At 46.1% G+C, this 20,520-nt stretch overlaps 2 protein-coding genes across 4 annotated transcripts in view; both read left to right on the plus strand.

The window, feature by feature from the left end:
• The first annotated feature begins 1,064 nt into the window (after nucleotides 1-1,064).
• On the plus strand, nucleotides 1,065-9,236 carry MRPL2 (mitochondrial ribosomal protein L2). Of its 3 annotated transcripts, none has more exons than XM_015426254.1 (8): nucleotides 1,065-1,128; nucleotides 2,998-3,088; nucleotides 3,696-3,861; nucleotides 5,799-5,940; nucleotides 6,118-6,233; nucleotides 6,705-6,815; nucleotides 7,686-7,759; nucleotides 8,947-9,236. In XM_015426254.1, the coding sequence occupies exons 2-8, from the start codon at nucleotides 3,020-3,022 to the stop codon at nucleotides 9,157-9,159; spliced, it is 891 nt and encodes a 296-aa protein (XP_015281740.1). In that variant the 5' UTR covers nucleotides 1,065-1,128; nucleotides 2,998-3,019; the 3' UTR covers nucleotides 9,160-9,236. The 3 variants fall into 3 exon arrangements, with proteins under 3 accessions (XP_015281740.1, XP_015281742.1, XP_015281741.1); XM_015426256.1 differs by having other exon boundaries at nucleotides 1,077-1,101; XM_015426255.1 differs by lacking the exon at nucleotides 1,065-1,128 and adding an exon at nucleotides 1,551-1,682.
• A 5,279-nt stretch (nucleotides 9,237-14,515) lies between these two features.
• LOC107123070 (cullin-9-like) overlaps nucleotides 14,516-20,520 on the plus strand; it is a 29,972-nt gene continuing 23,967 nt past the window's right edge. Inside the window, 2 exon segments of the mRNA XM_015426243.1 lie at nucleotides 14,516-14,580; nucleotides 16,693-17,289. Coding sequence (XP_015281729.1) covers nucleotides 16,707-17,289 — 583 coding nt within the window. The 5' untranslated portion in view covers nucleotides 14,516-14,580; nucleotides 16,693-16,706.

A 20,520-nucleotide genomic window follows, 5' to 3' on the forward strand; every position in this document is an offset into this window, starting at 1 on the left:
CTCTTAATTTAAGATGAATTATTCTGTAACATCTACATCCATTTCTTTGGACTAAGATCTGCAAGAGCTAGATTTGAATCCCCACTGTGCCATGGAAACCTGCTGTGTGGTCCTGGGTCAGTCACGCACTCTCAGCCTAACCTACTTCACAGGATTGTTGTGAAGATAGAGGAGAATGATGTAAACTGTGTTGGATTCCCATTGGGAAGAAAGGTGAGGCACAAATTAAATACATACCTCAATTTGAAGCAATCTTTTTATATTTACACTAATGAAATGTATAATGTTGGGCTTGGTTACTCTTTTGATGCATGTTAATTTATGGAAGATATGGGAAGGTTTCTAACCTGTATTACAGTACAATCCTATGCACGGTCTCCAGTATAAATCCATTGACTTAAGTTTCAACCCTAAAGACACTTTCCTGGGAGTAAGCCCCGTTGAAAAGCATGAGACTTCTGAGTAGGTTTGTTTAGGATTGCTCCCTTAGTGGTGTAATTTGGACTGCCATTTTATGGACACTTTTTGAAAGAATAAAGTCCTCTGAATTCTTTGGTACTTACTGCTGAGTAAAGTACAAAAGTAGGAGCAATCTGAGCGGCTACACGCTTATTTTTTCTCATTGAACTGCGTAGGGCTGAATGGACATGTACATGCTGTCACTGTTAAGAAACCAAGTGACAGATACTCCACATTAATTATTCCAGACTGAAACTTTTTGCGGGTTGTGTGCTGAACTGCTAGCTCATGACAATTCCAGACTCATCCGTGCCAAGAGGATTTCGCTAGTGAATTGTGCAATAAAGATGCGTTTAGAAACAAAAGGAGTTATGAACAATTTATTTTGGATTTTTAGCTTCGGTTCGGGGGGAGGGGGGAGACTTAGCTTCGGTTCGGGGGGAGACAGGCACAAGAAAATTTTCAAGCTGCTGCACCTAGCGGCGCTAAATCCGTTTTTGCTTTTGGAGACTACTGTACCTATACTGCAAACCAAAAGTAACCATGCAAACTGTCTGTATATACTGCCGCTTCCTCCGATGCTCCTCCCCGGGGTTTGACGCGCATGCCTCGTGGACTTCAGTCGGGAGAAGAGAATGATGGGTACGGTATTGTGGGGCTTTATTTAGGGTGAGTGGAGATACTTGGGAAAAATATCCGCGGCGAAATAACTTTGGCGTGGGGGTGAGGGAGGGTTCCGTTTTCCTGCCTGGCCCCCTGCAGCCCTCGAGATACGTGCTAACGAAAAAAAACGAGGCTTCAAGTTTTGTTTGCAGGGGGGGGTGCTCCTCTCCCCCGGAAATACGGCCCTCTGAGCTCACTGGGACTGTCTCCGGAGCAAATTAGGTTGGGGGAGGGGGTGTTTCTGGCATTTCAGGGCTGCTATTTCATGCACATTTGTTTGGTAGCAAGCCCTGTTGAATACATTGGGACTCCTGCATAAACACGGAAAGGATCGTGCTGCGTGAAAGAGTATTGTTTCTATAAATCTTCATCCCCCACCCCCTGTTGATCTTCTGGAGCCAGAAGGGCATGGCTAAGGTTTGCCAGCTGTAGAACCAGCCTGTGTAACTGAGAGGTTGGCCCTCTCACAGAGACTTGTGTAGTAGCAAAGGATTAGTTGCGGTAACTGGAAGGAAAGCTTACTTTGTTGATGTTTGTGGATCAAGTCTCTTAAAGCACAGGTGAGATCCATACTGTTTTCTGCTATAGCCTCATCAAGCTCCTATATATTCTGGCTCTTTACTGGTGGTTATGGATATAATGCCTTGACATTCTTCTTCAATAGTTTTCCTGTAACTTATCTAGCATACTGAATCCATTTACACATGGGTTGTTTGCTCTGGCTCAGGTGCTGATGAGAATTTTTCTTCTTCATGTGTCAACAGCACTGTGGTGCTTCCATGCGTTTCCTGTGTTTTCCTCATCATTTTGTATGACCCTCAAGCTTGCTTTGGTGTGCTGTTTTGGGAAAGATCACAGCAAAGCTGGAATGGTACCTATGTGGTTGGAAAAGTCTGGATCTTCCCGGTCCTGCCCACATCTGTACCATTTTGCCTGCCTCAATCTACCACAGTGGCCACCACCACCCTGAGGACTTTTTTAAAAATTCTGAAATTCACATATTATGTTTTCATAACTATTTGTCTGGTTCTCAGAGTTCCCAATGTGCAGTGTTGTTTTTTTTTAAGCAAGTCTCTAGATCCTTTTTTGCAGAGACTTTTGAAAATAAATGAAAACTAGGAATTCAGAGAACCTGGTAGATAGTTACAATGTTATAACACTATAATGATGCATCAATTGCAGATTGAAAATTAAGGGGGGGAAACCACAAGAAAACCCCTGGGGTGGAGCGGGGGGGGGGCATTGAGGAAGGGAAAATTCAGGAAATTCTGCCATGTGGAAGCCCCTCCTGCTGCACTTTGCTTGCAGCTGCACCACACAAAACCTGTCCCTATATCAAGAATACCTCAGCCCCCAGCAGTAAGGGAAGAATATTAAATGCTTATGCTGTTCCCACGTTCTTCTTCCTTGATGCTTGGGCTACTTGTCTTGTAGAATAACTTCCCATTAATGCACAGGACAGTAGTCTTAGTGATGCCTTCCCACTGTTTCCCGTGGATGAGAGATCTGTGAGTCAGGGCAACTTTACATATTATGGTTTTCCTGCGCATGAGTTTTATGCTGTAAGTAAATGGGAATACTTTCTATGTAAGAAATCTAGCATGTAAAGGTGCCCTCGCAAGCTGTTCCTATAAAAAGCAAGGACCTGCATTAATGCCAATATTATGCTCTAGAATGGGATGGTAGCTACCCCACTCCAGAGAGCTCTTGATTTGTCCATTATTTAATCGGTCCTTTGGGGGAGGGACCAGTGGCCATTGCAGGTTGCGTAGATGGGTGGCACTTGTCCCCAGCAATGCTGGTGTATCTCGGTATCCTTTTATTTTATTTTTTCTGTCTCTGTGAGTAAATCAATACAGTGCTCTCCCTTTTTAGCAGGGAGAAAAAATCACCGGCAATGGCTGTAAGTAGCTTGATCCGGAGTTTTGGGTCCCTGCTGCTGTCTTCAAGCCATCATGTCTCACAGGTATGGAGCTGTCATCCCTTTGTTGGCCGTATCCTCTTCCTTTTTTCCAGATGTGGTTGTATCTCGTGTATTGTATATACTAGGGGATTTTAGCTCAGTGGACTCCTGTAACTAAATGTGATTATTTTTCTGCTGTTTGTGGCTTAAATTAAGCTTGGGTCTGCCAGGACACAGCTCTGAAATCTGTTTGGCCAGTGGCACATGCAGCTATAATAAGCAAGAATGCCTTTCCTTAACTGAATGCTCGTAACCAAACTGAGCCTTCACAAATCTGGAATTAGAAGACAAAAAGGTCACCTTGGAGACGGTGACTTCTGCGAAGGCTTTGGCCCCAGCAACTTTCCTTTAAGAGTTAAGCAGCTGCCTGTGATGGGTTCTCCAGAGAAGGCAGCTTACCATTAATCTGTGGTAAAATGGCTTCTTTCTCCCAGTGTGTGTCTCAGACTTTCCGGAAACGAACCAGAGACATGTTCTTGTTTGAGTAAGGAATGGATGAAAGATAATAATTATATGTGGTTTGCTAGGGTCTGAGTGTTCCTAATTTTGGCAGTGCTGGAGCAGTAACTGGCACTGAGTGGTAAAACATGGGAATTTTTCCTTATCCTAGACAAGCATATCCCCCAAGCCCATCTGTCTTGCTTGGCAATTCCATGCATACCGTGAAATTGGCACATCTGCAGTATTGTCTACTTCTGATCCGATGTGGAAATGTCGGATCAAGTACACCACAAGACCCATTGGCATGAAAAAAACAGGAGGTCGAGATCACACAGGTATGTATTCTTAGCGGTGGCTCCCAAAGGTCTGTAGTTATGTGGCCTCAGAACATTAGAGAAAATGTACTAAATGAGGACAGTTCAGAGAGACCAGTAAATCTTGTGTCCTTGTCTCAGAGTAGGAAGTTCTCTGTATTTCCAAGCCCATCAATATGTGATGGGAGGGGTGAGGTCCCAGGGTGGGTGAAATGGGACAGAGATGAGGTATTGGGAAAAGCTGGGTGTGATGAGGCTACAAAAGTGGACCTTGGGTACGGTTGTAGGGCAATCTTGGAACAGCAAAGTAGCTCTGGGTTTAGTTCGTGGTTTGGATCTTACTGAATATCTTTAGTGAAAGATTTCCATCAGTGGAGTGTGACTTCTTTTGCCCCCCTCTTGTAGCAGCCCAAAATGTCATTTGCAGTGCTGCTCCTGGGGGACAGAGGACCCCTGGGAATAGCACATGGGTGGAGTTGGAGGCCTGCTGTGGAAGGGGGGGGGGATCTGTGGAAATGCTCAGTAGATCCAACCCACTGGTAAGATAGAAGACCTCCCCATCAGTGGCCTTGAGTTCTATGACGGAAGAAAGATAATAAACACAACCTTTGGAAGTTTTAAAGCTGTGAAGGCAAAGGTCTTTTTCTGGGATCTGTTGGAGGAATAGGTTGGGGGTAAGTGGGCATTTTGAAAAATATACACGATACTTATTTTTCACAACTACCTTTTATTTTGTACTTTTTAAAAAAGTTGCAGAAGTGGGCCTCATCGCAAATCATTTAGCAGGGATGTAGGCAGCAGTGTGTTCGTCCTGGAAGATAAACTTGAAATATCTCTGGAAGGCCAGAGAGCTACAGCTGGCTTGCAGATTTAGTGGCATGTAATTAACCCAGTTTGTAAATCTGTTCTTATGAAGTTGCTTTATACTGAGTCACACCATTAGTCCTCCTTGCCCAGTATTACCTTGCCCAGTGAATGGCAGGAGCTCTTTTATGTGTGTATTTGTGTGTGTATATGTGTTTCAGAGAGGTGGCTTGCTAGTGTCTGCCTCTGCATCCCAGCCCTGGTATTCCCTGGAGGTCTCCCTTCCAAGTACTTCCCAGGGTCGGCCCTGCGTAGCTTTCTGAGCTCTGATGAGCTTGGGCTTGCCTGGGCTATCCAGGTCAGGACAATGGCAGCAGCTCTTTCAAGGCCTCAAGCCGGCTTTGGTGCTCGAGATCCTTTTCAGCTGAAAGTGTCAAGAACTGAACCTGTGAACTTTCTGCATAGAATGCCTGTGCTCTGTCACTGATCTGTGGCCCCTCTCAATCAAAAATCGGATTTATGAAATAGTGGGTGCCAAACTCCTGAAAGTAGACAGGTTCTACAGAATTATAATACCTAGTATATATGGTGCATTTCAAATGTTGAGAGACCTGTACCTACAGCAATTCTTACAACAGCAGTATAAGAAAGGCCGGTGTTATCCCCATAGAGCTGGTGGTGGACTGAAACTGAGCAAATGGGGGCTTGCTTGTAGCCATGTAGTGAGAACTTTCTGACCGTGCAGGTCACACTTATAGATGCAGGAATAATTTTTCTCTGGGATTGGCATTCTCAATTTCTTTAAGGTCTTTGAATCAACTCATGCTGTGTGTGTGTGTGTGTGTGTATATATATATATATATAGTATTGGATTTAATATCCAAAATTATGTGCAGCTACAAAGACATCCCCTTTGCCCATGCTCAGGCTGCCACAAAAAGTTTCCAGAATAACTCTGACATTTTACAAGCCTTGTGTAGCCACTGAAAAAGCCTGGACCATTGCAGAATGATCCCTAGTCAAAGGGGGCACTGACAACAGACCTTGCTAGGCAGTAGTCGTCAGAGAACCTTGTAGGTGTTATTTATGTTATAGTTCTTTGATTTTAGTATCTTTCATAATAGAAAACTAATAAGCACTATGCCCACTACAAGGTCGTATCCGTGTGCATGGAATTGGAGGGGGACATAAGCAGCGCTACCGGATGATTGATTTCCGAAGGATGCACCTTGAAGAAAGGGAAGAGCCTAAATCCTTTGAGGAGAAAGTTATTCAGGTCCGGTATGATCCGTGCAGGTGAGCTGTGGTGAGATTTTTTTCAAAGACTGCTGGGGGGGGGGTATGCCAACTGGCGCAGATCTGGCTCAGAGGATTTGTACCACACAGTTTGTACTTTTCTTCTTTATAACTGGGAGTGATGCTTGCAGCATGAGCTGACCATTTCTCATTGGGCTCTCTTGTTGCCCATGGCAGATCAGCTGACATAGCTCTGGTGGCTGGAGAGAATCGGAAACGCTGGATTGTTGCAACAGAAAACATGCAGACTGGTGACATCATCAAAACTTCAAATCACATAGGCAGGATGGCAGGTAAAAAGGCTGTGTCTGCCACTGAGAAGGGAAGGGCATCGAATAGCTTGGGTATAGAATGGATTTTTCCATTTCCTCAGGTGTTGTGGAGGTGATGACTATTTGAGTATGGCACAGCCTATGGGGTGGTTCTCAGCTAAAGAGTTGACATTTTTTCTCTCCAGCAGAGCCTGTGGTCATCACACTTAAGGATGAACGGAGCATTGCCTTGTTCCCTTTAAAACCTTGTGGAGAGTCAGGAGAGGCAGGATCTGCTAGACAACTCAATCTCCTTCTTCTGAGACTTGAGGATGAAGACCAGCTAGGCAGTCTCTGGGAGGAAGTGGTTACACATGAGCCCTTTTTACCAACCAACTCTGCCCAAGCTAAGATAGTGGTATGCGGTTAGGATCTTAATTTAGTTCTGCTGTGACTTTCTGTACTTTTGCTTTGTTGGGAGTTAACACAGTGGTGTGATCTTTGTCTTTCCAGTCTTGGCTAATGAGGGGGATGCCTATCCAGTTGGGGCTCTGCCAGTAGGAACTCTGGTCAACAACTTGGAGAGCCACCCTGGAAAAGGAGCACAATACATTCGAGCAGCAGGTCAGTATTGGACTGAGGTCAGAAACAGGTTGTTGGGGGGCAAACCTGCGCAGATAGTCAGAATCCAGAACAATTGGAGACTTCCCTCCTCTTTTTTATAATTTAGGGGTGAACTTCTCTCTCTCTTTTTTTTACAATTTTACAGTTAATGCTCATCTCTGAAGAAGTGTGCTCTGCACACAAAAGCTTACACTTTGAATAAAACTTTGTTGGTCTTAAAGGTGCCAGTGCCATTGGACTCAAACTTTTTTCTGCTTATGGCTTTTAACTTGAAAGTAAAAGCTGCTGGATTATGGGCGAGAGCCAAGCGGCAAGGTGTGCTGTGGTATTCTGAAGGACAATGTTCCTGATAGGCTATAGCCTAGCCCATTTTTTATGTGTGATGCTGGCACACACAGCTTGACGCCTGCAGTGGTTAAAACTCTTTCTCTTGGCGATTGCCTCAAGAAGCATCAAAACTGTGAAACTTAGGTTTCAACCTGGTAAGGGGTGGATGAAACTAGCCCATTTTAGTCACACAAGAGATGTTTGTTTCTGATCCTGTCTATGAAGTAGTGCTGTGTTTAAAGTGGAATGAAGAAAGAGAGGATGGTCCTGACTGAACTATAGGTCAAATCTGGAAGGCTTTCAGGCGTCTGGGTGGCATTGTGGTGGAGCAGGCCCATTTCACAGGCTGAGCAATAGACCAGTAGAGAACATAGTGATTTCCTCTGTCTGTGTAATTTCTGGATTGAAATGTCAACTGCACTACTTTGGGAAGAAGCAGGAAGGAAGTATATCCCATGCCACTACCAGTAAGTGTGAGTTGGGCTGCAGTTGGAATTAAAGATGTAGAAACCCAGCTGATGTTCTCTTTCAATGTGGTTACAGGAACCTGTGGTGTACTACTAAGGAAGGTGAATGGAACAGCCATAATACAGTTGCCCTCCAAGAGACAAATGCAGGTACACCGTTATGATAGAAGATGCTTTGAAACCTCAGCCAGGGGTGTGTAGGGTGTAGAGCATACTGAAGCCTCTTTCTGGCATACGGCAGCAGCTGATTTTGTTGTGGGGGAGCATGCCTACATGAGAACCCTCTAGGCTCGTGAATGGGTTGTCTGGAGGGCATTTGTGTTAAAACAAAGCTGCAAGAAAAGGCAGCCTAAAAAAAGTATAGTGTACAATTTAAAAATGGAGTTTTTTACAAAACGTTGCTCCTGTATGGACTGTGCTGCTTATGTTTATTTATGTTCAGCCCACAGTGCAGAAGCATGAGATTGAGCATTGCATAGTGTTTGTAGGTTTGGAATGGGCTGTATCTGATTCTGTTCGTTTAAAAAAATGGGTTTGAGCTGGCTATAAGTTGGCTCATACTTTGTATTTGTATTGTACATATGATGGAAGTATTTTTGTGAAGTGGGGATATACAGCTCTTCAGTATTCCACAAAATTTGTTTTGTCCGTAACATGCAGGAATATAATATTTTGGCATTGGGTGGATTTCACAGAACTAATGAAGAATATGTTCACTTTACTTAGTGGCTGTCTTTGTGTGCCATATAGACAATGGCTGACAATTGGAAGACTCCTCCTGACCTAGACTTTTCATGCCTAATGGAGAAGCTATTAATGGTGAATTTGTTGCTTACTGCATTGCGATGTCTGCAGCCTGCACATAGTTGCCATTTGGAAGGGTGTGAATTATGCTAACTTACTATTATAGTAGAAGCTGCGGTGGCTCAAGTGGTTAAGACGCTGAACTGCAGGCTGTGGAAGTTCAGTAGTTCAGCAGTTTGAGACCCGGGTGCCGCATGACGGAGTGAGCTCCCGTCTCTAGTTCCAGCTCCTGCCAACCTAGCAGTTCGAAAGCAAGAAATTGCAAGTAGATAAATAGGGACCACTTTGGTGGGAAGGAAACAGCGTTCCGTGCGCCTTGGTGTTTAGTCATGCTGGCCACATGACCACGGAAATGTCTTCGGACAGTGCTGGCTCGTCGACTTTGAAACTCAGATGAGCACCGCAACCCTAGAGTCGGACTCGACTGGCTTTCGAGCAAGGGAACCTTTACCTTTACTTTTATAGTATAATTAGCAGAACAGACTATAGCTAGCAATACACCCTGCTCTAATCACCCTTTTTTACCCTTATAGGTGCTGGAGACTTGCATGGCTACAGTGGGACGCGTTTCCAATATTGACCACAACAAGCGGATCATTGGGAAAGCTGGACGGAACCGGTGGTTAGGAAAGCGTCCACGAAGTGGCCTGTGGCACCGCAAAGGGGGTTGGGCAGGGCGGAAGATCAGACCACTCCCGCCCATGAAGAGCTATGTGAACTTGCCAACAGCAGCTACCCGTGGTTGATTTGGGGCAGCCATTCCTCTTGGATCAGTGGCATCCTAGGATACCGCTAATAAAATCTACCCTCATTGGAGTGGCAACACAACCAGTGTGTGTTCTTTGTACAAGGGCTGAATCCAACTAGAGAGAGAAAAAATTTTTGGAATGGCCTTTGAAAACTCAATAGGAGTGCTATGCAGAGGTGTGTGTGTGTGTGTGAAGTGCCATCAAGTCTGAGCCAACCCCTTATGGGGTTTTCAAGGCAAGGGGCAAACTGAGGTGGCTTGCCATTGTCTGCCTCTGCATAGTGGCCTTGGACTCCCTTGGTGGTCTCCCATCCAAGTACCAACCAGGGCCAACCTTGCTTGACTTCTGAGACCTGACAAGGTGGACTAGCCTGGGCCACTCAGATCAGGTCATGCACAGTTAGGGAATAGTAGGGTTAGCTCTGCATAGAATTGCAGTGCTGATGAATGCTTACCTTTGTCTGATCTGTACCTGCCCAACGATATACTTACTGTGTGATTCCTGGACTCCTTTAATACCACTGGCATTGGGATCCTGTCCATATTATCGTGGTCTCAGGTAATCAGTTGTTTCTGCATGCTGGTGTAGTACAGAGAGCCAGTTTGGTGTAGTGGTTAAGTGCACGGACTCTAATCTGGGAGAACCGGGTTTGATTCCCCACTCCTCCACTTGCACCTGGCTGGATGGCCTTGGCCAAGCCATAGTTCTGACAGAGCTGTCCTTGAAAGAACTCTCTCAGCCCCACCTACCTCACAGGATGTCTGTTGTGGGGAGGGGAAGGGAAAGGCGTTTGTAAGGCCCTCTGAGACTCCGAGTGAAGGGCGGGGTATAAATCCAATCTCTTCTCTTCTTCTGAACAGTGCCTCATAGAAGGTATTTGTAAATGATTTGTGTATATCTATCTTCCCTTTATTTTGTCTGTTTTAAAAATCAAGAGGCATTGTGTATAAGACCTCTTATATTTTTCCTGGTATACTGATTACAAGCTGCCCTGATTTTAAAAAGAAAATGTTTAGTAAATATGTAAATGTATAATGCAACAATATAATAATTTTATATAAATAGGTTGCATTATTATTGGCAACTAGGTTGGCTGGTAGGATACTCTAGTAGAGTGTTATAAGCAATGGACAAGCTCCGTGAGCATGTCTCCTTGTATATGCAGTGCTGCCGGGCACTTGGGGTTATGGAGCAGAATTTCCAGATGAGAGGTCTAGACTTCTAGGCATGGCTGACTACTGAGATTTCTCATTTTAAGAACATAACAATAACCCTGCTGGATCAGACCAGTGGGTCCATCTAGTCCAGCATCCTGTCTCACTCACACAGTGGTCAGCGAAAAAAGGGGGGGTCTTATTACCATTCCCCCCCTTTTTTGCTGGTCTTATTACTGTGCCCATCCTTGTGACTATTCTCACACAATGGCCAATCAGTTCCACTAGAGCAGGGGTGTCAAACTCATTTGTTATGAGGGCTGGATCTGACATAAATGAGATCTTGTTGGGCCGGGCCATCTCCCTTATAAATAAAAGCCGAATGGTGCTGGCACTTCTCTAGAACATTCCACACGCTCCGGAATTGGTTGGTGCCCTGGTGTGTCACTCACAGGGTGTCTCTCTCCATTCGCTGTGCTGCTGCCTGTGTGGGTGTCCTCCCGCCCACGGAGGCAGCGGCCACCCTTTTGCCCTCAGTTTCCTTCGAGCCGTGGCCCGGCCCGGGTGCTCCACTGGCCAGACACCCTCACTCGGCCTGCAGGCCCCAGACGGGGCCATGCCACTGCTGCTGAGCCGCGGCAGCCAGGAGGCACCACCAGCCAAGAGGCGGCCCAGGCCGACATGTGCTGGCTCTGCTCAGCCGCCTGGAAAGGCACTGGGGGTGGCCAAGCGGGGAGGCGGCAGCAGCCCGTTCCCTCGCGCCTCCCGTGCGGTCTGCGGATGAGGGGAGATGGCGCCATGCCACCACACCTGAGGCCGGCCAGGGAGCCAGGCCCAGCCTGTCCCGTCGCCCTGTAGCAGGGATGGACGAGGCCAGGCGGCTTGGCTCACTGGGGCCTTGAGCGCGCGGAGGAAGGACAGGGGGCTGGGGAAGGAGACGCGGGCTCGCAGCCGCCCGCCTGAGCTGCTACCCATTGCAGGGAGACGGATGAGCCTGGTCTGCTTGCCCCGATGGGGCCTCGCTCAGCCAGGGGTGGTGGCAGGAGCGGCCAACCCAGGCATTTTGACCCACTGGGGCCTCGACCCTGCAAGGGGGAATCCGGGCTGCTTTCCCGAGTTGGGGGGGGCGGGAAGTGGGCGGCGCCCTGCACCCGGCCGAGCTCATACCCATTGCAGGGAGAGGGGCGAGCCTGGCTGGCTTCCCCCGCCGGCACCTCGAGTGGGCGGGGGTGCCGGGGGGAGGGGCAAGGCCAGGTGCCTTGGACCTCCGGAGCCTTGACCATGTGGGGTAGGACGGCCAGCTTCGCCATGGGGGGGGGGGGCAGATGGAGACAGCGACACGCACCCACGGCCAGGCTAGCGCCCCGTTGTCTTCCGTTCCACAATGGGCATTCTTCCTAGTGTGTGTCATAAAATGTAATTCCAAGTAGCGGAGACATAAACTTTATAAAGGACACAAACGTGTTTTTTAAACTTAAAATCATGCTTAAAACATTAGTACTCTTGCAATATTTTATTTATTTAACAGTATCTGATAACTGACACCTCTTGCTCTGAATTATTGCATCAAAATGTCTGTGCTGTTGCAATCTTGAGTATGCTGTTCAGGTGTGTATCTGTAAGCTGCAAACCTACGATGATGCAAAAGCAGCAGAACTGGAAGAAGAAGCAGAAGACAGCCAGTTCCAGTGCAGGCCTGATAGAAGCCGGATAAGGCCTCCTGGCTGCATGTTTTGACACCCCTGCACTAGAGGGCCAACACCAGTGCTAGAAGCCAAGGCCTTCCCCTGATATTGCCTCCTGGCACCTGGATTCAGAGGTTGACTGCCTGTGAACATGGAGGTTCCCTTCAGTCTAATAGCCTTGGCTAATAGCCACTGATAGATTCATAGAGGTCTATCTAGTACTCTTTTAAAGCTGTCTATTCAAGTGGCCATTACTACATCCTCTGGCCCCAGATTCCATATTTTATGTTATTAGATTTGTATCCCACCCTCCCTGCATAGCAGGCTCAGGGCGGGTTCCATTAAATATAATATACAAACAAAATACATCAGATAAAATACAACTATATTCCTGTGTTTCTAATCAAAGCCTCAACAGATGAGGTCTATTTTAGATTGGGGTTCCTAGATGGTAACACAGATCTGACCCGCTGAAGGGGAGGCCCAATAGAGGGGGAACGCCCACAGCCTCAAATAATCACTCTTTGTGTAAAGAAAATGATGTACAATGTGCATGTGCTTATCTACTTTCTCTACAGACAACATGCACAAGTTATCTAGTCAACATGATAAGTGGAACAAGAATGATCCAAGGGTAGAGCGTGTTGGAAAGTATCCAGATTCAGATTTCAATTGCACCTGCTGTATGGCTTTAGCGTCTTGCTCTCTTAGGTTCAATCATCCACCTGAGAAACAGGAATTATTAACAAATACTGAAATGTTGAAAAATTTACTTGCTCAGAACTCCCAGAACAAGGGGGTAAGCTGTCTTGGAACAGACAGTGTATTATGTCCTGGAACCGTAGAGAAGCTTGAATCAGATGGGGTCAGGTTTCCTGCTACTTTTGCCTTTTACTCCATCCATTGTAGCCTCTCCAAAGGATGAAATAGAAGGATGCTTTATGAGGCAACAGCGGAGGAAAGACATTTCAGAACGGGAGAGAAGGCTGTAGAAGAAAGTGTATTCCTCGCATCTGCTTCCTTTCCCCACTGTATTATCTTACTGTAGAGCCGCATCCGTAGGTACAGGGAATGTATGACTGCATACCAAATTTTTTTACACATTTATTCACTGTATAGTTGATGATGGTTTAGTTGGAGCAAGGATGAATCATAGAGCTGGAAGGGACCTTCAGGGTCATATAGTTTATTTATTTATTTTATTTATCAAACTTATACCCCGCCCTCCCCGCAAGCGGGCTCAGGGCAGCTTCCATACTTTTACTGCATTTTACTGCATTCCATACTTTTACTGCATACTTTTACTGCAGTTCAACCCCTGCACAATGCAGGAAATTCACAAATACTCCCCCTCTCCACACACACCCAGTGACCCCTGCTCCATGCCCAGAACATGGCAAAAAACCTCCAGGATCACTGGCCAAACTGGCCTGGAGAAAAATTGCTGCCTGACCCCAAATTGGCAATCAGCATTTCCCTGGTTGTGTAAGAAAGGGGCACAAGAATGAAAGGAGGGGGAACTTAGAAAACAGGACTGTGAGACTATATTTTGAAAAGGACTGCACTGGTGGTTTTAAAAATGTATAGTCCATCTTTATAGTCCATCTTTCTCACTGAGATGCAAGGCTGATTACACATTGTAAGTCAATGCAGCCAATAGCATGAGGAAGCTAATAAACGCAATAGGACTAGGATTACAGAAATTTGGAAGAAAGCAACAAACCACACGCTGTCAGTTCTGTTACTGCTGATATATGATCGTAATGAAATGAAGATAATATCAGACACCGCAGTAAACAGTATTACAAAACTAGAAACTGATGCAGTAAAAGTAGGATATTATATACAATGAACAGATAATACATACCATACATACACAGTGGCATAGACTCCAGTCCTGTTGCCTTTATAAAAGTGCCCTTATTAAAAGTAATTATTTGTTACAAGCTCATATTAAGTAACACTTGGACTATATACATCTGATGCTACGTAGCTATGAAAATTACAAAAAAAATTTTTACATATGAACTGCCTATGTAATCCACCTTGGGTCTCAGGGAGAAAGGCAGGCCATAAATAAGAAAATAATAAAAACTAAATTTGCAGCAGTAGATAAATGCAGAAGCAACGAACGGCAGAACTTCACAGGTCTAAGCAATATGAATAATCAGACGTCTGAACAGTGGTCATAGGTTCAACTATACAAATAAGTTATTGTGATAGAATAACTGAAGACCCCACCCCACGTTGGAAAAGAGGCTCCGCGCCGTTCCCGTTAGAGCCTGGAGGAAACAGAAATGCAGCAACTGGCCAGCAGCGGGACATCCTTTTATCTCCCGCGAACGGGCGGGGGGGGGGCGCGAACAGAGGTTTGCCTTGTGTGGGGACCTGTACTACGTCATTACGACGGGCATGCGCAGAAGACACGGAAGAAGTGAAGCAATGGCTGGACTAGATAAATAAGGGGCATTGCAGAGGGATTTTCTTTCTTTTTTTCCAGGCCTTTGAGCCGCAACTAAGGTAGGCCTGAGCCTTCTTCGACGCTCCGTGCTCTTCGTATTCTTCGAGCTTGCGGCGTGGTAAGGCAGCCCCACTCTTTTGCTCACTGTGGGAGAGGCAGGGCATCCCCATCCCTCCGCTTTATTACTGCTCTGGCTCTCGTGAGCCCCGCCCCTTCCACAGATCCCGCCTCTTTCACCTGGGTTGCCGGCCTTGTTTGTGTAGGGGGGGCTGCAGTTGGAGGCTGGGTGGAGGACCTGCAACTTTGGGAGGCTTGTCTGTGGGGCGACGCTTGTAGCCTCACAGTCATTTATTAATTTTATAATAATAAGTACTGAAAGAGCCTTTATAGCTTAAAAATGTCCCAACTGGCAAAAGGCAAATGTGCGTGTAGTACTTTTGTATAGCATTTATATGGCTTTTTTTGAATGCTCAAAACATGACCAATAATGCTGGTTGAGTGACCAGCAATGCAGTTTCACAGTTGTCCTAGAATGTAGTTCAGTATTTTTATTTAACTTTCAGTTTATATACCGCTCACCCCCTAAGGGCTTTGAGCGGTTTACATTGTGCAATTAATTGCATTTTACATTTACTAGGGCCACACACAGTATTATTATCCCCTTATTTTTTTGCGGGGGGGGGGGGGAGGATAGCTTGCTTAAAGTTGAATGGATCCTCCCTATCCATCTGTAGCCAACCCTGCTGCAGGTATGGGAAGAGAACAAGACCCCTGTAATTGCTGCTGGAACCACAGGAGAACTGAGCTGATATACAGTGTTCAAAAACCCCTGCGTTGCACCACACTGACTCAGTTCACAGTCCACACTTTTTGCCACTCCCTTGTATTGGCTCTGGGAAGGCAGGAAATAAGGCTGTCAACTTTGGACCATGTGGCACCCTTAAAGGGTCTGGATTTGACCTTTGGGCTACCTGGTTCAGGCTACGGTGGCATTAAACTCTAGCTTTGAGGCTGAATTTGATGCTTGTAGTATATACTTATCAAGTGATGATCAATCTGTATTATCAGTATGACCATCGTTTGCCTTGTTGGTTGGGCAGAAAAAAACTCTTACCCCAAAATAGGCTGCTCATAAATGGTAAAACAAGTAACAGGCAGAAAGAGCAACAGTAAATTATGGCAAGATAAAAAATTTCCATGAAGCATCATCCTGTATCTGGGCAGTAGTTGTTTTCAAGAGACTCTGCTGTGTGTTAGAACAGTTGCCATTTCCTGGCGTCTTGCCAGTCATCACCTGTGGCTGGGTTGTTTGGCATTCACAACTGCGTTTTGCATGGTACTGCATTTTCCATATGCTTCAGAAAGGTAGAGTCTGTAGCTCAAGGGTCACTAACCCTCTTGACCTTGCAAGCACTTTTGGAACTCTGACGCAGGGTGATGGATGCAACCACAAAATGGCTGCTGCAGGAGGCAGAGCCAGCCATTAAATGGCTGTCACAAGAGGCAAAGCCAACCACAAATGTCAGGGAATGAGATTATGGATAACTCTTAAGAGTAACATTTCCGGTAGAAGGTCCGTTTGACATGGTGCCTTTTAAAACAAATTTGTTGTTTAAAATATTTTCTTGTATACGCACTGCTTGCCTTCAGTCACACAGTGTACTGTTGCACTTGTGCTGTGGTGGCAAATGTTTAAAAATCTGTACAGCCAATCAGATCTCCAGTGGCTGATCAGAAGCCATGCTCGGCAAAAGCCCCACCTGACCACACCCACTTTCTAAAAACACTGGGTGGGCACCAGGAAAGGGGTCGGCAGGCACCATGGTGCCTGTGCTGGGGAACCTTGTTGGAGCTCTCTTATAGCCTTGTTCTGGAGCACAGTGTTCTGACTAGTGATATATTTCTAGAAACTACGGGTGTGAACATTGTTAGATATAAATCGGGGCACATTCATAAAATATGTTGACCATTATGGGGTTCTTGAATGGGCAGTGTATACTGGAAGGTTCAGAGCCCAGATTGATATGGATGGATAGGATGATCCAGCACATTTTCCAAATGTGTCCTCTCCCAAGTCGGGTGTTGCCTGCAATAACATTTGCATACAATAGCTGTCCCAGAACAACACTTCTTTATTTTGCCACAGAGGATTTTCTTCTCTGGGGTTCATACAGTTTTGTGAGGCCAAGTAATTGCAGTGGCTTGACTTGGCTTCTCTTTGCACCAGCAGATGTGTCTCCTGTCATGGTAAGTGAGAGACAAAATGACAGTGTGCTAGTGCATCTCGAACTCAAGCTGCAGGCCTATCCTGAGGAGTTAATCCGGCAGCGCCGTGGTCACAATGGACATACTGAATACCTGATTCGCTGGCATGTCCTCAGCTTGGAGAATGGTACAGGAAGCAGTACTGGTGCCTCTCCTGCAGAGAGCAAAACAGAGAACGTCCTGATGTGGATGTCAGCAGATGATGCATATGCAAACTGTCCCACACTGCTGGGTACTAGGAAGAGCAAAGAGCAGCAGGAGGGGAAGGCATCATTCCCTCCTGATGTCCCACTGGATGAGGCCTCATTTTTGGAGATGAAGGCTGATGTCAGGAACCTGGTGCAACGGGCTACTGAGCAGATGGCCAGCACCACAGTCTCTCAGCCCTCCATCCTCAATACCATCCATGTGCTCAGTGCCTATGCCAGTATCGGCTCACTGACAGGTGTCTTTAAGGAGTCAGGTGCCCTGGATCTGCTGATGAAGATGCTGTGTAACGAGGAGAAGCAAATCCGCCACAGTGCTGGCAAGATGCTGAGGGCTTTGGCTTCACATGATGCAGGTGAGACCCATCAAAGGGTATGAGCTGAGTTGTTCGTTTTAGGGAATTATGATGCAATTCCTGTCAAAAACTTCATAACCGTCCCTTGTGTTAGTAATACCTAAATGGTTGGACCATCACAGCAACTTGAGGTTGACTGTTCACCACAAGAAGTCCATTTATGTCTGATAAACCCATTTCAAAGTCCCTCAGAAAGTGTTTCAGTTGGTAGCCCTGTTGGTCTGCAGTAGAACAGTTACATTCAAGTCCAGTGGCACCTTAGAGACGAACAAGAGTTTCAAGGTATAAGCTTTCAAGAGTCAAAGCTCCCTTCGTCAGATACAAGTGTTAGAATTGTCTAAATTAGAAATTGGGGTATGTTCTTAAAATGTGTTGACCCTCATGAGGTTCCTTGAAAGAACAGTGTATACCAGAAGGTGCAGAGCCCAAAGCGGTATCCCAGAAAAAAATGAAAAAAATAATAGAAATGACAAGGCCTTCCTGTTCTCCTCATGTAGGCTGTTTCACAAGGTGGAATGTGGAGCCATCACAGAGAATATGCATGAATGGGCAGCTGCCAGTCTTACCCAGTTGGTTTTTAGGCTTGAGGTTTCCTCATTAAAATTATCATTGAGACCATTTCTGTAAAATTCTACCCTGAATCACTTCAGTTTATGGCTGGCATGTCACATATTTGCATGTGACTGCCATTTGATTCACAAGCCTGAAAGTATGAATACACATGCACATGAAGCTGTCTTAAACTGAGTGAGACCATTGGTCTCTGAAGGTCTGTCTTGTATGCTCTGGCTGGCAGTGCCTGTCCAGGTCTCAAGCAGAGGTCGTTCATATCACCTACTGCCTGGTGCTTTTTTTTTTTTTTTTTTAAAAATTTTATTAGCTCCCCTAAAAAGGGGAGGTATTTCGCTCAAAAGAAAAAAAAGGGAAGGGTAGACAGCGGGAGAAAGAGAAAGCTGAGTGATATATAAACTGGTAAATTAAACTGTTAGTAATGTCCAATTAATCTTCTTGGGCTTCTTCTGTGTGTTGTCAAACTTCTTTTCTTAGTCTGGTCACATGTAGTTCTCTGTTAGTATGTTAGTAATGTTCCTTTGAATTTCTGTTAATAAAAAAAAATCTCTTCTGTGCACATTCAGAACCGCTTCTTTGCGTGCTGGGTACTTTTACTATCGCTGACGTGGAGGAGCTTCCTCTGTTGTCTTCTCCTTCCGGCTTGTTAGATCCTCCTTCGGGTTGTTGTTAATACTCTCAGTTCATGCACTATAAATCCTCTTCCTTTCATGCCATTACTGGAGGTCCCCAGCTTTGAGAATGGTATTAATTTAATTTCGCTTTTATTTCCGCTCCCAAACTCTCTATTGGGTCCTCCTCGAAACTGGACGTATATAAGCGCTTGCCAGGCACTCCTCGCTGTCACAGTTCAAACTTTTCCATTTTACAAAACTCCCATCGGATTCACAACCATAAACAGTCCAAAACACTAAACAGCCGGCTCTCACACACAAGCAAACGCCCAGACGGAAGTCCCTCCCTTCTCTCCGCTCGTTTTTGCCCAGCTCCGACATCTTTTCTTTTTTGTTTACTTTTAGAAAGTTCTTAAATTGTGCTCCAGAGAGACAAAACTTTCTCTCGCTTTATTTCAAATACATCAAGGGAAAACATCACTGTTCGCTCAGTCCATTCCCCCCCTCCTTTTCTTTTTCGCTTATGCAGTTAGAGGGTTAACCTCCTCGCCTTTTTCGCTGGGTGGGGGGGAAGCGGTTTTAGATCTTTTTCTTTGCATTTTGACAACTCACAGTTAGGCCGATCTTTTCTTTTTCAACTTTTTCGGATGATCGCTTTATCACTCGGTGACGTCTGGTGGCTCCGCTAAACCCCGTAAAACGGGATCGCTCACGCAGCAAGGTCCAAAGGGGCAGGGCATGGCGGGCGCCTCGTCTCCAACCTCTCGGCTGAGAGCGAGACTCCCCCCTCGAGCGCCCTAAAGCGCCCCGGATCCGAGCTCCTCACATCCTGAGGGGCTCGTTCGGGTCTCCGCTCGCGCGGATTCCCTCCTCCACCGCGGGCGGGCGAGACGCCCCTCGGGAGCGACCCAAGGATGCGTCCGCCTTTCGCGGGAGCCAGACCGGAAGCCTGCCTGGTGCTTTTTTTAACTGGAGATGGCAGGGATTTAACCTGGGACCTTCATGCAAAGCTGGTGCTCTACTCAGCCATGACTGTTCCCTGGTTCTACAGCAGAGGTGTCGAACTCATTTGTTACGAGGGCCAAATCTGACATAAATGGCACTTTGTCAGGCCGGGCCACGTGTGCCATAAAATGTAACTCAAGGTACCAGAGATATAAACTTTATAAAGATGATTTCAGATGCCGAATGGCAATAGCAGGTGTGATTGGATTAGGTGTGATATGCAGATGGTTGAAGATATCAGCATTGGTGTGATATACAGAGGCATGGAGCTATCAGCATTGGTAATGAGACAGGAAATGTAGGTTTCAATTTGGTACAGGAGGATTCAGTCCAGGAGGATACAAAGAATAAATGGAAATAAGTCTGAAGAAATGAGCAATGACTCACGAAAGCACATACCCTACCACAATTTTGTTAGTCTTTAAAGGTGCTACTGAACTATTGTCATTTTGCATCTGGAATCACTTTGTTCTCCAAGATATGAGGACAGGTGGACTCACATTCCAGCTGTATCTGGGGAAGTGAGCAGTGATTCATGAAAGCTCATGCCCTGCCACAAATTTTGTTAGTCATTAAGGTGATGCTGTACTCTTGCTTCCTTTTACTTATAAGGAATGCAAGCTGTGCTGTTAGGTCCCCCCCCAATCTGTTAGAAATGAAAAGGGGGATTTCTCCAAGTGCCATGGGACCTCCCCCCTGGCGTGTTCTCTCTGGGTCTATTCCTCCCCCTCCCTCCCTCTGTTTGGTGTAGTGGTTAAGTGTACGGTCTCTAATCTGGGAGAACCGGGCTTGATTCCCCACTCCTCCACTTGCACCTGCTGGATGACCTTGGGCAAGCCATAGTTCTGATAAGAGCTGTCCTTGAAAAAGCAGTTTCTGTCAGAGCTCTCTCAGCCCCACCTACCTCACAGGGTGTCTGTTGGGGGGAGGGGAAGGGAAAGGAGTTTGTAAGCCGCTCTGAGACTCCTTTGGGTAGTGAAGGGCGGGGTATAAATCCAATCTCCTCCTCCTCCTCCTCTCTCTCTCTCTCTCTCTCTCTCAC

Source organism: Gekko japonicus, unplaced genomic scaffold, assembly GCF_001447785.1.
Source record: "Gekko japonicus isolate JY-2015 unplaced genomic scaffold, Gekko_japonicus_V1.1 scaffold405, whole genome shotgun sequence".
NCBI lineage: Eukaryota > Metazoa > Chordata > Lepidosauria > Squamata > Gekkonidae > Gekko > Gekko japonicus.

What these genes read in the sequence shown, in the direction of transcription:
- MRPL2 (XM_015426254.1), top strand. Translation starts at nt 3,020, where the DNA reads ATGGCTGTAAGTAGCTTGATCCGGAGTTTTGGGTCCCTGCTGCTGTCT. An exon ending in AGGAGGTCGAGATCACACAG is followed by an intron (nt 3,862 to 5,798) that starts GTATGTATTCTT and finishes GCCCACTACAAG; the next exon opens with GTCGTATCCGTGTGCATGGA. An exon ending in ACAATACATTCGAGCAGCAG is followed by an intron (nt 6,816 to 7,685) that starts GTCAGTATTGGA and finishes ATGTGGTTACAG; the next exon opens with GAACCTGTGGTGTACTACTA.